Source organism: Haliotis asinina, chromosome 1, assembly GCF_037392515.1.
Source record: "Haliotis asinina isolate JCU_RB_2024 chromosome 1, JCU_Hal_asi_v2, whole genome shotgun sequence".
NCBI lineage: Eukaryota > Metazoa > Mollusca > Gastropoda > Lepetellida > Haliotidae > Haliotis > Haliotis asinina.
The window spans coordinates 4,748,756-4,767,099 of NC_090280.1; the positions used below are offsets into that span (position 1 = coordinate 4,748,756).

Sequence of the window (18,344 nt, forward strand, 5' to 3'; positions counted from 1 at the left end):
CTGAATTTTGAATGATAATAAAGTAGGGTTATCTTTCTTGGTTATTTATCACTGTTCAATTATCCAGTAAACATCCACACGAAATACCCCATTGATTTATTCTTTCACAATTACATCATCATGGTTATGACATAAAATCAGGGCAAGTGGAAAATTAGTCAGGACAAGTTACTTTCTTCAGTCACTTGCCCTCTGGCAAGTTGCTTTTAAAACAATTTTTGAACCCCTGTAAGTAAATGATTCCCCTGCATGTCCGAAATCAATGACCACCCCTTCCCATAATTTTTAATTTCATTATGTACAAACCTGGTGACCCATACCTTCCCCAAACGAAATGGGCGACCCCCTTAAAATAATCATCTTCATCACAGCCATGAATAATGTACACAGGACTAAAGTTTAGAGACCAGACCAACAAATCCCTGGCAACAGCAAAACTGGATGCAGACTTTAAGCCCTATATGCATACATTGTGAATGAACACAAACAACTTATATATTTACAAGGCAAACGGTTTAGGACCTGCATTCCTGCTAAAAGTTACTGAGATTCCACTAGATCAAAAGTACAGATTAAGGGAAACCACGGCTAATAGTTGAAGTATCTTCCCCCCTCTTCCTTCCAACAAGGCATATAAGAGATCCTATATAAGGACAAAAACAGACAGGAGAGCTGCCAGCAGCTCTGTAGACACAAAGTCAGGAGGAGAAACAGGGAAGAAAAGTGTGAGTCTTCCAGGAGAATCTCCTCAATTCTATTCAAAGTCTCTAGAGTGGATGAGTTTGTACAATATGGAATAAGAAAAGAAAACATTCATAAATAACATAAACTGATAAAGTCTTTAGACACACAGAATATATGGCACCTAAACAGATCTTAACGTACAATAGTACATGTGATCAAACATATATAGATGGTATATATTGGCAGAAGATATCAGTTCTATTTCTCCAAACATATTTTTACTAAAGAAAACAAAAATATACAAACGTACAGATTAAAGCAACTCAGAACATGGTGCAGAGTAAGAAGTGATGTCTGTAGACAATCACATTGGATCCCCAAGTTAAGATGATATTCGGACAGAGGAGCATGGTGGGCACAAAACAGACACCTAGCTGCCACTACATTTTTGACACCTGCACACATGTCCATAACACATACATGATGTCCCAGTTACATATTATATCAAAATAAATGAGCACATCATAGCAACTAATGATTTGCTGTAGAAGATAAAGATTGTATCCTGGGTGAACTCCAAGTCCTGATGATATCCTGACACTAGCTGCCACTAAGTTTCTGAGATAGGAGCATCTATCTATGCCACATACATGATCTCCCAGTCACACACATTGTTCCGACAGATGGGCGTGAGTTTTAGATGAAGTGTGGAGCACACTGCGTTCCACAACACGTGTCGACACGGACGCAACAGACACTGTGCCTCCTCCTCCAGACACACCTCACATCGGGCGTAGGCAGGGTCGGCAGGGATATCCGGAGCAGCAGCATTGTTGACTGCTCTGCTGTTGTTCTCTATGTTGTTAGCTGCTGGGCAAACAAGTTGGGAGTTTAATGAGGTTCTAGATGCTCTGATTTCATGGCCATGATTCCCAAAATTGTGCGCAAACAATTGTTCCCATTACCAGGACATAGACTGACCATGTTTACCAGAGTTTGCCAATAATGGCAGGAACAGAAAGACAAAATGGTTTGATAGTTTTTCAGGTGTTATAAATTTGGTGGGGCAGATACATTCTCGAGACATTATAATCATCCATAAAATGGAGACATGTATTAGAAAACATCATTATACAGAATCTTCACAGAACTTATAAATAATAAAGAAAAAGAATCCAGTTAATGGGGATAGATGTATATTATTATATTGAATTGCAGTAACCGACTTCATGTTGCTCTTCTGATTCATTGAGCAGTGCACACACAAGGCTATCAGTACATGTAAATCTTGTCACATAATGCACAGCCATGTGAGTGTTTCCATTATCAGCCATCTTAGTGTTTCCTACTAAGCGTTCAGTTACATTGGAATAGTCTGCAACACTTGTCACATCTTGCTCAATCTTAAATCCATAATTAACTAACTGATTGTCTCCTGTTAATGTATACAGACAGATATGAAAAGTGAAAGGTAAATAAATGTTAAACAAAACACCTAACACCTTAATAAAAACACAGGATGAAGAACGAATAATGTTCCATGTAATTTAACCGTCCCTGAGAACCCACCTTGCAGAAGCTGCCTCAGTGTCTCCAGCTCCTCAGCCTGTTTCCTCATTTCCTTGGCCTGTCTCCTCATCCTCCTGTTTTCCTCGACCTGTCTCCTGTTCTCCACAGCCAGACTGTTAAGCTCCCTCTGCTTCCTGTCCAGCTCCTCTCTCTGGTATCCCAGCTGGTCATCCTTGTCCCGCTCCACCTGGGCGTGTCTCTGCCCCTGTCTCTGGATGACCTGTGCCTGTGACCTGTGGCAGTGAGGGCCTGCATCTCACAGCGTCTCCGTGTCTGCTCCCGACTCAGCTCTGTGTGGTACTCCTCGTGTGTCCGCTCTATCTCCTCATCATTCCTCTCCAGCAGCTGGTAGATCTGCTGGATCTCCTCACTCTGTCTGATGAGACTCAAGTCCTTGGTGTGGATCGACTCCATTAGTCTCTGTAGCTGGGTGGCGTCGGAGGCTTGCATTGTGTCGAGGAGCAGTGCCTCGTTAGGGTAGAAGCCACCCGTCATACAGAGGGTGGAAGTTAGCATGCAATGAGGAAATCATTCAATTTTCAGTGTACAGATTCAACAAGCTACACCAAAAGCCATATTTGATGGAAAAAAAAGAGTTTTAATGCAGTTTGTGACTTTAACCGCTTGTATGAAACACAGTTCTAGGAAGTTCTGCTGATATGTACGATATACAAAATGGCTCAACAGAAAATAATACAAGGCTAGACTTGCATACTCAAAATCTTTGACAGTAAAAGAGGTATGTATTTGTCCAGCTACTGCGATTAGTTAGAAATACAAAAAAAAAAATAAGATCCACAAAAATTAAACAAAAACAATAGCATTAGAATATCAGCTTCCCATATGAAAACCGATGACATGTATACAACCACTGGCATGAAAACAAATGTCCACAGATGTACATGTAACTATGTCATCGTATGAAAATAACGTTAAGAAATACTAATGCATGTATTTTTTTTCAACTCAAATAAACTTTAAAATCATGAAAAGCTAACACATTTGATCATCTTCTGACAAACCAAGTTGAGAAAACTGCTGTGACCTGGTTACCATCAAAACAGTGTGGGTTTAAAAATGAGAATAATTTCAAAATATGATCACGTTAAATTGAGATTTAGTTATTGGGAGAATTTAGAAGAAAATGAACACAGTTAATCTGGGATGTGTTGTAGATTTACTATAGATTTACATCAGGGTGTTCAAGTGAATCCAACATGAGCTTAATACACTCACGGGACAAGATAAAGAATTTGAGAACAGCCTGTCGGATTTGTTGTACATCATACTAACATGTCAGGGCTGCCTTCATGGCCGTCATGTCCAGATTGGGGTACAGTAGGGAGGGCATGGCCGGGTTGCCGGGGGTGCCGCATTGGTCTGTGAAATACAATAAATTTCATTACACATGGTAGCACAATATTTCATAAAGTTTGTTTAACTGGTAACAACACTTGTTAAGATCTATTTCCAAACATATTTTATAAGTATTACACTGCACTCAACTATATTCCAGCTATATGGCAGCGGTCATTGAGTTGGGACCAGACAATCCGGTGACCAACATCATGAGCATCGACCTACACATTTGGGATACGATGTCATCCAAGTCAGAGAGTCTGACCACCCGATCCTGTTGATCAACTCTCACAAGCATAGGTTAATGAATATCAATTCTAACCTTGACCTCTACACGTCCCTTTGAAACGAAACTGCCTCAACGTTTTGTGCTGTATTTCCTTTGCAGCAATTAGTACTGATGTGTAAAGTTTGTAATTGCACTATCCAAGTATTACACTCATTCTGTCACAGGTCACGTTTTGATAAATCAGAGACATCCACATCGTTAACTGAATCCAGCTCATATTAACTTACATTTTTGACACACCGCGATACCTAAGACATCAAACTAACCATGCTAACACACTAGGATAGGTAAATGCAGGTGATAAAGGGCGATAAAACAATGAATATTACACTGGGTGACAGGAGACCATGCAGTATATCTCTACCTCAATATCCCACATCAAACATTACAAACATTAAAGCCAGTGTGGAAAAAGTAGCACGTCTTTACAACAGCCTTTTAGTCAGCATTAGCTGTGTATTGTGATATGTACATCATAAAGCAGCTATTTCCAAACTCCCTTTTAAATTAAAATTGGGCACTGGGCAACCCCCCAAAAGTAACATTTATTAAAAGTAGGAATGATTGCATGAGTTTTGAACAGGGACAGTTTCACCCCCAAACACACACGGGATTATTCACAGGGACTTGTATGTACTACTAGGGTAGGGTCTATACACACATATGTCTTTCGAGCGCTGTTTCTAAGCGATACAAGTCCCTGTGAGATTATTTACAGACCACTATTATCCATACACAATCCTGTTTAGAAACTGGTGAAATGTAACACGCTGTATTGGGAATTACACCTCTACAGTCAAGTATTCTTGTACTTTTGTTGGGTTGAGCTCCACACCCAGAGCCAGCCACCATATCTTCAGGGACAAACCGTTAGTCTAAAGGTCAGACCCTCTATTTCTCTCTCCCCCCCACCTCTCTCTCTCCCCCCTCTCATTAACGACTAATATCATTCACATTATGTATATAAATGGCCTTCAACTCTCAGTGTTTGAGTGTGATCACGTTTCAGTGCGGCGATGTCCATTAAAGGCCATTACTCCGTGCTCTATAATTACTTTTACAGTGCCTCTGTTCTATGTTCTATGATTTTTTAGTGGTAAGGCTCACTGGCGTGGTTTACAGAGGACAACTGTGAAGTTCGATGCTCATGTTGTTACAGACCGCCGCCATATAGCTGGAATATTACTGAGTACGGCGTAAAACTAAACTCACTCACTCACTCACTATTTTGATTAAATATGGGACTGTGGTATACCCACACAGCTGTAAGTCAAGAACCAAACAAACTGCCCTTTGTAAACCCAGTTCAGTTGAGCACAGATATATTTTCCAGGTTGTGGCGTTCTCTGATAAGCTGTCAAAGATGTCTGTATAAGTTGAAATATGGGCGAGGGACGACGTTATTCTACAAGATGTTATGGGTGTACGCATCTAAAGTACACTGGCGACATCCCTGCTTGGTTGAATAGCAGGGTTTGTGGGTCTTGATTTTCCAGCGCTGGAACTGAATCTGTAGAATGGTTTCACACATTGTGGCCAAAGTCTACTTTAATCTTGGAGGAAAAATACATGCGCATATATAGAGTGGTCAGTTGTAATGCAGACATCATATGTTATGGCGATGACCGTCTGTCTGCCTGTCTGTCTGACCGTCTGTCTGTCTGTCTCTCTGTCTGTCTGACCGTCTGTCTGTCTGTCTGACGTCTGACGTCTGACCGTCTGTCTGTCTGTCTGACCGTCCGTCCGTCCGTCTGTCTGTCTGTCTGACCGTCTGTCTGTCTGTCTGTCTGACGTCTGACCGTCTGTCTGTCTGTCTGACCGCCGTCCGTCTGTCTGCCTGACCGTCTGTCTGTCCGTCTGTCTGTCTGTCTGTCTGACGTCTGACGTCTGACCGTCTGTCTGACCGCCGTCCGTCTGTCTGCCTGTCTGTCTGTCTAAACAACTATATATATGCTCATTTTGCAAAGATTTTCTGCACACGAGCTTGGGTATCATTCTCCACATACCTTCATGACGAATAACTTATAATTAGTGATTGTGCATATGTTTAAATACGTTTGTACTTAAACACGAACCTTGATAACGACGGTAACGTATATGGTATCATTCAAAGCCACTACACTGTTAGGGGTCAAGATGCTTTGTGTGTATGTTGTTGTTTTATGGCGGTTTGGGGTCAAGGGTAATCTGGAAGCTTGTAGAACATCATAGATTATTCCAACTTAGCATACATGTAAAGGGGGCAGGTACATGGACCTGTCATCTGTCATGACATTTATTAGTATTAGTATTGATATGTAAACTTTGTAAATACACCATACAAGTGTTATCCTTATATCATTCCTTTGGTGCTTGTAGGTGTTATTGTTAGTCTTTTTTTCAGACACATCTCACGCCTTCACAGTGCAGGTAGGTTGCGTCAAACATCCCTATGTCACGGTCACCTGAAATGAACTATATTCGAAACTGAATTCTGGAAATAGTGACTGGACAAACCTTGTTGCTGGACATTTTGGTGGTCATCGTAACTCCATACGGTACCCCGTGGGCAGTGGCAAGGGACTGACCTCATCGGCGCTGTGGACGTCATGAGCAACGTCACGGATGCAAGATTATCATAACTGTCGGGTTCATCTTTGGCAACTTTATATTTTGTTTATATGCAGTGAGCACTACTCTGAGAGAATCTGTATATAACATTACTTTTTGCTGCACAGTTTACTATCACACCACTGAGAGACGGTACTGAACACTGACTGTTTTTTAGTTCTCGTTATATGTAGTACTGGTTGTCGACATAGACATATTAGTAGTTTTTGCGATGACTACCTCATATGGCAGAGGTAGTGAACACGAAGAAAACCGCGATCTTGTTTATATCGTCTAGCCACGTTTAGGCGAAGTACTTTGCAATGAGTTATCCGATGTTCGACATAGCCTCAACTGACTACATGTACATACACAAGATACACATACATGGCTGACCCTGACGCGATCGTTCTGTGCTACTTTCAGCGACATTTCAAGAGTGCACCGTTTAACAGCACCACTTTACATTAAGTACATCCTACTTGACGCTGTACTCACCATCAACCTCTAACCACAGGACATACAGCTTGCCCGTCGGACGCTGACATGGCGCATCTATGGCTGTTGCTGATATGTCTGAGCCCCCATCTGACAGCTTGTAAGCAGAGTGTATTTTGAATTTATTATACTGTGTTCATATAGTATTTATCAAGGAAATCGTATCGTATTCGTAGAGATATACATTTACGTAATGTTGTTGAAACGTAGCCTGCAATTTGCAAAGTGATTAATTCTTCAGATCTGTTTTTGTCTTAGTATATTACTCTTTATCTTATCCTGCTCGCTGTGAGGCATATTGTCATAAGTGGCAATATTTGCAACATATGTTCAATGTGCTGTGTATCACAAGATTGTTGCATGAAGCCATTTACCCCACTGCCCCAATGCCTTAGTTTTTACTTGGATGCTCGGGTGCACGAAAATTATGGCCCGAGGTTTGAATTCCTGTGGGACCTGAAGAGGGTCTTGTGGCCGTGGGTTTCCGTCTCACTCCCGGGACCTGCGTCACACTCATGCTGATATGCCTGGAAAACATGGAACACATTTCAGTGTTGAGACTAACTGACTGACTGACTGACTCACTCACGTAGCAATTTTCTAGCTATATGGCGTCGTGTAAATAATCGAGGGTAGATCGAGACAATCCAGTGATCAACAGCACAAGCATCGATCTACGCGACAGCGAGCCTAAACACTCGTACCTGTTTGTCGCCTTTTACCACAAGCATATGTTACTGAAGATCAGTTCTAGACCGGATCTTCACTGGTGTGTGACGTAAAGAGTTCCAAAGCTTATGATGATGCAAGTGAATGATAAGCCGTTTTATTGCTATAGTTTATTGTTATTTTCAGCAATCGTTGAGAGTATCCCTGATGTAAGAAATCGAGGTGATAAAATACTGACACGAAACGAATTATTGTTTTGCATTCAGTTTCCTTATAAAAAACATTACTTAATTAACATACCTTAATTCATTTCAAGAAATGCACTCAAACATGAGATCAGGACTTCTCCATGTCCATGTCAGGTAGAAAAAACTGATTTAATAATATGAGCAATTAATTTGACGAATTAACGCTTCGGGTAATCCTCTAAGAGAACTATTGCCTAAAGCGACGAACACCAGGTTCATTCAGTCAATCACATTACTGATATTACATTGTGTGTTGATGTTTCATGCCAGGTGCCCAAGAACTTGTCTTGGACCCCCCTGGACCGAGACTCAGGAAGTCGGGGCGGCCGTCATCAGTAGCCTGTTTTGTTAGAGGAATTCAAGACCCACAACAGGCTACGGTAGAATGGGTGGATCCCGACGGAGAAGTAATTGAATTTTTTGACAGGTAAGAATGTTTCTAGTGATTTAGAATAGGCATAATGTCTTATGCACAGCCTACAGGTCACAAGTCTAGGTAAAGAAAGGTAGTGGAAGGGTGACCGTAACTCCTGATAGTTTCCTGAACCTCTCGCCTTTCTCATGCAGCTCTTACATTTTGCAGTTTTATTTCTACTGAAAACTTGGATCGTTATGTCGTTATGCAAAACGCTTGCTTAACCCCAACACCACCACCCCTACACACACAGACACACACACACACACAGACACACACACACACACACACACACACACACAGACAGAGACACACAGACACAAGACACACACATACACACCGAAATTATATAACAAAAGTCAAGCTGTACGCTCAATAATTACACCAAGTAATTTAGTTATCAAGTATTATGGGAACAAATCACAAAATGCACACGGGATTCACAATATATTAACCCTTTAAAACAAAACAGAAACGAACGGGCGTTTTCATCAGTTCATTTCCATATATTATCACAGCAATCGTCATTAAGACAGTTCCTTCGTTTGAATCCTGTTAATCATCTTGTGGTTGTGTACTGTACGCAAACGTATCCCAAAATGTGTTTGTAAACGTTTGTCATAAAAAAAATAAAAACCATGCATGAAAAGCGCATGCACGTAATGCACGTGCAATGTGTCGGACACATGAGTAGAGATATCGATTATAAACCACCAAAACATATTGCCCATTTCATTACGAAACTTACTAAGTAAAGGAAGATAAAAGCGGAGCAGGCATCGTGGTATGGGGAATGTCCTACACGGGTAGACTAGAGTTAGTGGTGGTTCAAGACAATCTTACAATAAATGGCTGTAGGTTCCTTTTTAGTACACACAAAAGTGGAGAACTGGTAGTGCTAAGGAGTTTACACGAGTTTCTACTATGAGTGAGTGACTTTAGTTTTATGTCGCTAGTAACAATATTACAGCAATGTCACAGCGGAGGACACCAGAATTGGGCTCGCACAGTGTGCCCAAGACTGGATTCAAACCCTGGTCTTCGGCGTGACGGCCCCTTTCTACTATGGGTGCTGAAATGTCCTGTTGACGTGTACTGTCTGTTATGCAGGGTCCTTGTAAGGGTGCTGGAATGTCCTGTTGACATGTACTGTCTGTTATGCAGGGTCCTTGTAAGGGTGCTGGAATGTCCTGCTGACGTGTACTGTCTGTTATGCAGGGTCCTTGTAATGGTGCTGGAATGTCCTGTTGACATGTACCTGTCTGTTATGCAGGGTCCTTGTAAGGGTGCTGGAATGTCTTCGAGCATGATGAATGTATGACATGTAATCATCCAATGGCTTCAATGATTGCATAAACTAAACTGTCTTTGACTTCCAGGAGGCTCGTAATCTCAGACATCTACCACGTGCTGGTGTTCCGGGAGCACTGGGGCGATGACGTGAAGGACACGGGGAATTACACCTGCAGTGCAATAATCGCAGGGAAGATTGTAAAGAAAACTATCTGGGTGGATTTCTCAGGTAAACAGTAAAGGGAGTTTCATTTACCTTTTTAACCGCATTGCTCGTCTCCCTCTCCCTACCTCCATTCTCCGTACCTCTTTTCCTCGTTCGGGGCGGTGGGGTAGCCTAGTGGTTAAAGCGTTCGCTCGTCACGCTGAAGACCCGGGTTCGGTTCCCCTACATGGGTACAATGTGTGAGGCCCATTTTCTGGTGTCCCCGCCGTGATATCGGTGGAATATTGCTAAAAGCGGCGTAAAACCAAACTCACTCACTCACTCACGCTTCCTCATTCACTTATTCATTCACTCACTCCCAAGGACCCTGCCTTCACACACTCGCTCACTCGCTCAGTGACCAGTATATCACGTATGTAACTACGTGGAGCTATGAACAGCATTGTAGTCAGATCACAAGCTATTATTTGAGGAGGTGGGGAAACCTCGGTAGGTAAGGCGTTCGGTCGTCACCTAGAAGATCCGGGTACGATGTGTTCCCATTTCTGATGGAATATTGCTAAAAGCAGTGTAAAACTAAACTCACTCACTCAGACAGAAAGAAAGGTAAAACTGTCAGAAGGCAGTGGTTACTGCGTGTCACAGCTTTGTGACAGCTGCTGTCTCTGTATCAACATGAGTTTATCCTTGACGTGACTGATCCTTTTGATAATCTGTAAGTGCCTATACTAGGACAAATCCCACATTGGTTCAATGTGTGAAGCCCGTTTCCGCTGCCCTCGACTGTGATATGGCTGGAATACTGCTTAAAGCGACGTAAAACTAAACTGATTCACTATTATTTGAGAAAAAATGAATACAGATCTTGAAGGTATGTCAAGGTTGATTACGCGACACGCCTGCTGCTGAGTAACAGATCTTATCCCATTCGAATGGATTGGAATAGAATAGAATGGCCAGTCATATATAGTCACACATCACATTGAGATGGATATATTTACAATATTAAACATATCGCCCACCGACTCCTTGTTGTTCTTGGTGCTGAATGTTTGGTACCTCCTAATTTGCCGACTGGTGTTGTGAGAGTGCTGTCAGATGATGAGTAGCAGATGATGAGTCAGCCTGGCATTTTTACTCTAACGTGCACAGTATAATGTAACAATGGCCGCTAGCCGAACCTCAGACACGAGGGCAACAAGTACTCAACAAGGCCATGAAAGGTTTCTGCACGAGGCGTGTGAATGTGACACTGTTATAAGCGGTTACTCAATCACTCAGTATCTAATTCTATTGTGTCGACCCGTTGTTTCAGACGACCCAGTTGTCGGTATCTACCCAAGTAAAAACAACAGTATATCGCGAATCGAAGGCTCGGGTAAACTGATTCTCACCTGTAAAGCTGTAGGATATTCAGCCTCAGACACCAAGCTGGAATGGCTGGATCCAAACTACAGAACCATTGGACGTTACCAAACCACCAGCAGGTAACCTTCCATCTCTCTATGATACACCCTACAGTCCGCCCCTCATACACCTGACAGGTGACATACCTTGTTCAAATAATGTTGACGAAATCTATAACAAAAAGTACTGCATTTCGTGTTTTACCTTTTTAATTGCTTTCGGACTTCCGGTAGTACATGGCATTCCTTTTTGCTGGCATTTGGCGTCGCAAAAGATTTTGGGGGGGATCCAATTGTTCAGCTTTAAATTCAACTGGTTTGGGTTTTACGACTGCTGAATCTGTTTAGCACACAATCTTGTCTTCTAATACTTTAGAGTTTACATCACACGTGTACGGATCCGGGGGCAATGTACAGTGAATGAATAATGACGTTTTCGAGCATCAAACATTTGTCAACACCTGCATATTAGTATGAAACCGTTTCAGGTTTGTTTTCAACAGTTCTCTTTTGTCTTCTATTGGCTGCAGGATCCATACAGAACAACTGCATCTGAGAACACGTCTGCAGTTTGATGACGTCAGGGTAGAAGATCATGGACTATACACGTGTCGCGTTATTACAGGCGGCCTCACAATGCTGAAACAAGTCCAGGTTAACGTCTACGGTCAGTCAGTCATAAGAATGTATTGTGAGAAAGGGCAAAACATGACTCCGAGGGTTTTCGGTTGACAATGACAAACCTTTGGGAAACCTCGGTAGGTAATGGCTGTCCGAAGGTTTTCTGTTTGAACAAAATCTTCGGGGACTTATTTCACCCAACTTATGAGCTGCCCAGCAAACAGTACTCGGTAATATTTGTTGAATTGTGCATGTACTTCACGATAGCATAGTGAAACGCTCGTAATATATGGCTGGGTATCTGACGTGGAAATACCGTCGTCATGGAGATGGAGCAGATGCTAACAGATCTGTGAGCAGGGGTTGGAGTAGCTGACACCTGATTAGGGAGTTGTGTATAGATCTGATTGGATCGTGGGATCATATATTCCGTCTGGAAGGGATATATATGTCTGCTGCGGAATGAATCCCTCATCCCGCGCAACGACGTAAACATTCTGCATTTAGAATACTGAACCTCAATCAATGATATTCTTTTACGCTTCACCAGAGGTTTTTCAGCTATTCACGGCGATCTGAATATGGTGATGTCTCTTTATCCTCAACTGCACGTGGCTTTCATAGCAAGCTAGTGTATCCCTTTTAACCCGCTCCAGTGTGAAACAGCGGCAGGGGATGCGTTGAACACAATCGAACAGGTGTTTTTGTCGGTTGTCTCTTTGATTCTTGTACAGTGGGGCACAAGAAGAATGTCTGCGGGATCAATTCGTTGAAGCATGATAACTCGGAGTCTGTGGTAGTACACAACGTTTAGCTTTCTTCTGGTAAATGTATATGTTAATATTGGTCGGAATCTGCATACCAGTATATGTTTGGCCTCGAAGTCAACATATCTGATAATGTTTCCACCTACGTTAGATCAGTAGATATTGACGGGTCCCCGCGTTTTAGTTCCAATGAAAAATTCTGTGCAGTAGTATACACGTTCCTCAAAGCGAGCGTCTAGCTACGACTGTCGTAAGTCTATCTTAAAGTGCGTGTGAAAGAGTTACGATCACCGTATGGTTACGATCGCTTTCATTATCCATGCCCATAGGAAGACAAGCTACTGTGTTAGAATTATGAGGAATCATATATACCAGGTCAGTCCTCATAAAGTAGAGTTTGTCCAATAGATAAGATTTCGGTTTTAACATGCGTGCTTGTGTTACAGGAATATATATCTTTCCATCACAAAATCCTCTAAAAGTGCAGAAGCAAACAGGCATATCTTTGCACTGCCAGGTGACCAAACCATCAGGAGCGAAAAATGTAAGTGTATCGTGGATGCACTCATACTCCATACAGGTATCCTCTTACGACCCGAGGAAGACAAACAGGTACGAACACCGCGGTTTCGATCATTCTGACCATGAATGTTTTCCTTTTTGCATCACTGACTCTGTTCTAATTCTTGCATGGACTATTGAGATCAAACGATGTTTCCAAGGAAGTGTCACATCAATAAAATGCATGGCAGTATATTTGCAAACCATTTTGAGGCCATCGGTTACTGTGACGTCACAATCAAATGACGCCACATCTGTTTTCCCTTCATTCCCGAAACGTTCGTAGCCGTAAGAATTCTTAACTTTGATCGTAGCCAGTGCGTTAAGAATGGATTTAAGACGTTCGTAGAGCTACGGACGTTTCGAGAACAGCTAACCAGGTTAGGTACACGTGTTGAACCCAAGACGCTTATGACTGTTTCAGAAATGATAAATAGCAGATAAGCCTTGTTTCTTTTGATCGTTCGCTTTGTGTATGTGATAGAATGCAGAGACAGGATTTACTTAAATGTTTCGCAAAATCCCCTGTGAGCATTGCCTCTTCATTCTCTTACTTGTCCTTTCCTCTGTGTTACGCAACCGACATTGTTCGTGGCGTGACTCACGCACTCACTCACTCATTCACTCACTGAATTGTAGTGACCTATATGGATATAAGTTTGAACGTATTATATCCATTGATCCAAACTCTAGTCGTGTTTTTAACGTTCATGACCTTTTTCAAAGTAAAAGGTATACGTACATAAGATCAAAATGATCCCTCTGTTGTCTTAACGGTGTTGTTTATCTGGCAATGCACGTCTGTTATTTGAAACAAACATGAAACTAATAGAATCTGCTATTATTGGCATGTTGCATGTTGTACCTTCACAAAACGACTTCACCACCTTAAGAGTACTTTACATTATATTTGTCATGACTGATGTTGAACGATTGTAGCAAATGTTGTGTGAGGTGATGTCTTATTCGTGTCGGAGAATCTTTGATGGACATTGCTGCTTCTGGACGATTACAGTGTGTGAATCCCACTTCTGGTGTTCCCAGGTGTTCTCTGACATTAGTAGAGTACTGATATTGCTGGAATATTGCTAAGAGCGACGCTAACTAAAGTCACTGACTCTATGCAGGATATTTTCACGGAAGAGTTTTATGGGGAGCACCATGTACATTGACGACCTTACTAATGGAGACAACGCAACACATACCTGTCAGATCTGGATCGACGGAAACTCCCTGCACCGAGACATAAACCTTGAATTTTATGGTAAACATTTATAGTAGAAGCCGATTTAGGAGCTGACGTTTGTCTGGAGTTAATTCAAATCTGTATTTTCACATATTTACACGGTCTGTGTATGATAAAAATACCAGATATTACAAACTAAAATCCGCTGTTCATTTAAAAAACGTAACGTATGAACATATGGACGCTTTTTCTTAAGTCATTGGAACATGCAATAATGCATGAAAATAGTTAGTGTACACATGTATATGAACATGACACCGTGTCCGATCCGGTCCGATCCCTGTCCGTCCCGCCATTTCTCAAGACCCCCCAGCCACATTCTTGAAATTCCTTAAGATCCATTTTCTTCAACTTAGGGCTGTGTCATGCCTAACAAGCTTCGACATGCTTTAACACGAATGCCATCTTTTTCAGATCCCCCCGAAATTGTTATTACTCCAGCTGAAGACAGTATACGGCGTATGAAAGACACTACCACATCGATATATTGCAAATCCAAGGGACTTTCAGAAACCCAGACGCAAAATGCTAAGTTCGAGTGGGTGGACAAACACGACAATGTCATTGGACCGTACATACAAGATGGTCCCACACGCAGCAGGTACACGTGTTATTAGACTGACTCTTACTCTCGCAATATGTACGATACTGATTGTAACAAATGAACCCATTTAAATTGGACAGGATATCCCGGGAGAAGAGACGCCCCAGGAAATGTCGACTTGCTTCATTTATTGGTTTAGGATTGTAGGAAGGACTAGGCTGAAGGGGAAAATATGACTTAGGGACTGTGAGACAGACTAACTTACATGTTTCCGCCCCTGTGGTCGGTTGTGATATACCTATTCCACTTCCAATATACAATGAAAGCCTATACACGGTAAAATAACAGTGTCTAGACAGTGGTATTGTCCCATCTTCTGTGTGCAGGACCTGCTGATATTGTCCCATCTTCTGTATTCAGGTTCTACATGGTGGTATTGTCCCATCTTCTGCATTCAGGTTCTACACGGTGGTATTGTCCAATCTTTTGTATTCAGGGTCTGCACAGTGGTATTGTCCCATTGTCTGTGTGCAGGGTCTACGCGATGGAACTGCCGGATGGATCACGTCTTCAGCTTGACCAGCTGACCAGTAGAGAGCGAGGCACATACACCTGTCGATGTACAGTCGGGGGCAACATCATGATTAGTGAGATTGAGCTGATTGTCTACGGTAAGTATTAACACTGTGAATGGGTGAATTTTGTTTTAATACGGCGTTGGAGTTTCAGAATCAAAACGCTTAATCTGCTGAATCATTTGGAGAACCATAACCTATTACGCATCACACACCTGACTCACGAGCTGCATGACTGCTAACGTTACAAATACTGCATAACGTCTTCACCCAAACTACAGCTCCAGTCACGTGACCTATGTACACGGTCACACATACGTCGTGTCTTGTCAACTTAAATTTCCACTTGGGACAAGTGGCAGCCATGCAGTCAACGCTATCATATAATCTATTCCCTTACCCTGACGCAAAAACGATGTGTTCAGTTGGTTTCGTGAGAGGTCGGTTTTGCCATCGAGTTTGATTGGTGAAATGAACGGAAGGCTGTAGAATATATAAAGATTTTTTAAAGTGAGAGAGGGGCAAAAGCCGTAGAACATGCTTTAACAGACAGTTTTTGACTGGTGGAGTGGGACTATGGTTGTAGATTTGTTGAACTTGTAAGACAGTTTTTGATTGTAGGTTAAACGCTGGCCCGATAGAGATAGATACACAGCGTTGTAAACAATCAGTCGAAGTAAACTTAGTCACAGTAATTTTCGTTACACTCCACAACTGGGTCTAACAAAACCAAGTAGAAGGTCGCATCAGGTAAACTTTGAGATTGACAAATCAGAGCACAGCGTACGAAATCGCGAAAGTGGACATTCGCACATACCTTTTGAACTTTTATCCAGGCAAAGGTTTGTATCCGAACGATTCCGAATGCTGTTTTCCCTACGATCGCTTCCGGACGATGCGCATTGATCACGCCACAGCAGTGAATAAAACCTTGCTGAAAAAAGCGTTTTGGGCAATATTCAAGGATGTCAGCTGGCGAAAATATTAGCTAATGGTAACCAAAACCAAAAAGCGTGTATACTGCAGATCAGATATCAGTGTTACCTGCGGATTTTCGTTTGTTGAGAGATCATTGTCAGCGACCGAAACCAAAACTGTAAACAGTAGTCATTGTTTGACTGGTTAAATCCGTTTATCCATCTCGCACTTGATTGGACGCTCATAGGTCGTTACCTGATGCGACCTCCTACCAGGTTTTGTTATACCCAGTGTAGGAGTTACCGAATAACACTGGGGCAAAGTTTACTTAAACTGTGTAAACAATCAGAAATGTACCAAATTCTGTCTGATGAAAACGTCTCCAGTGAAGGTAGATCGAACTGATGCGTGATATTCCATTGAGCGTTTTTAAGACGCCAGCTGTGTTTCATGCAGGTACGCCAGAGGCACCGACGAATCTTCAAGCTGCAGCTGTCGACACCAATTCCATTACAATCACATGGGATAAAGGGTACAACGGAGACACCAAGCAACGTTTCAACATAGAATACAGACAACATGACGGACAATGGACCACCCACCCCACCATGCCTCGAGACCACCACATCCCTGAACTGACACTGGGTGGTCTCAAACCTGCAACTGTCTACGAAATTAGGATAAATGCCGTGAATAAATATGGTTCCAGTAGCTACACGTCAGTCAGTGTGACAACGGTTTGACAGGTAAGGCCAGTCTGTAGTTATTCGTTGTATACATAACTAACTACTGTATGGGGAGGATGAACGAGCCAGAGTCACAACCTTTGACAGGTCTGTAAGTTTGAATGTTGATTTCTACTAATGCCGACTACCACGCCACGCCATGTTTATACACGCCATACACTACAAGCACATGAGTTGTGTCCCTTAGATACATCGACTGTTAGGCGATAATGGCTCAAGGCATTCACCTACTCGTGGAAACAAAGCCTCAGTAAAGCGTTCAGGATTCTTGTGATGGACATCTGTTTGATAAATCACGGATAAGCATGATGTACGAAGCAATTTGCTGTCATGAGCTGTTCCCAGATGGCACTTGTCTCGTTAAATGTGCATGCATAATTTGCCTGTCATCATATCTACAATGGCGAGAAAACCCAAACTCACTATAATGTTTACCGACATGCACTTTTTCGAATGCATGTGTTGATTAAAAAGTGTATGTATATTATTCAAGCTTAAGGCATGCGAAAGAAAACAAAACTTTCCTTAAACTTTCCTGGCACTTTTGTATATACTCTCATTTACTGCGTTGCAATATTGTGGACAACCTCTCTGATTTCAGAAGCAGCATCGACCTTGATACCAGAACTACACGGGGTTAGTGGTACAGTCTGATGATGAGCAACGTCGATCGTAATCTGACCTAAGTAGTTTTTCCTCGACCCTATTCGCAGTGTAATAAATATTTTTGAAGCACGACGGTTGCAACATATTTGTTTGGTGCGTGATCAACGTAATATTGCACCCGTACAGAGATAAGCCACTCCAGTGATAGTTTAATCCACGCTGAGCAAATGTTGATTTTCATCTCTCTGAGCTTCAACAACTCTTTACTCGTGCTACAAATACAAACGAAGGATCGATCAGTCAGAAACCAGCCTTTAGTAAATCACTCTGGTCACTTGTTGTACGCCTAAGGATCAGTTTGAGGTGATACGTGTCGAATTAAAAAAGACAAAAGTTTGGGTTTATAGGTTTGGACACCTCTATGAATGCGTATAAGCGTAATCAAAAGCACACCCAGTTGATGTTCGTACCTGCAATGGATGGATATCTAAGTCAAACAACGGGCATGGCGACGACGGTCATAAAAGGGACGGGTCGCTCCATCACATCCCTCACGATACTACGGTTGTACTAAA

The 18,344-nt window shown here is 42.2% G+C and overlaps 1 protein-coding gene across 1 annotated transcript; it reads left to right on the forward strand.

Annotated features, from left to right (window-relative positions):
- Window positions 1-6,986: 6,986 nt before the first annotated feature.
- On the forward strand, window positions 6,987-17,899 carry LOC137286586 (protein sidekick-1-like). The gene is made up of 11 exons (XM_067818534.1): window positions 6,987-7,088; window positions 8,176-8,332; window positions 9,700-9,842; window positions 11,095-11,266; window positions 11,716-11,852; window positions 13,020-13,185; window positions 14,262-14,398; window positions 14,795-14,981; window positions 15,459-15,595; window positions 16,874-17,163; window positions 17,765-17,899. Exons 1-10 carry the CDS (start codon window positions 7,037-7,039, stop codon window positions 17,158-17,160), a joined length of 1,575 nt encoding a protein of 524 aa, XP_067674635.1. The 5' UTR covers window positions 6,987-7,036; the 3' UTR covers window positions 17,161-17,163; window positions 17,765-17,899.
- Window positions 17,900-18,344: the final 445 nt, after the last annotated feature.

Coding starts and splice junctions, on each gene's coding strand:
- LOC137286586 (XM_067818534.1), top strand. CDS start 7,037: ATGGCGCATCTATGGCTGTTGCTGATATGTCTGAGCCCCCATCTGACA. Junction 8,333..9,699: donor GTAATTGAATTTTTTGACAG/GTAAGAATGTTT, acceptor TTTGACTTCCAG/GAGGCTCGTAATCTCAGACA. Junction 14,982..15,458: donor GATGGTCCCACACGCAGCAG/GTACACGTGTTA, acceptor GTCTGTGTGCAG/GGTCTACGCGATGGAACTGC.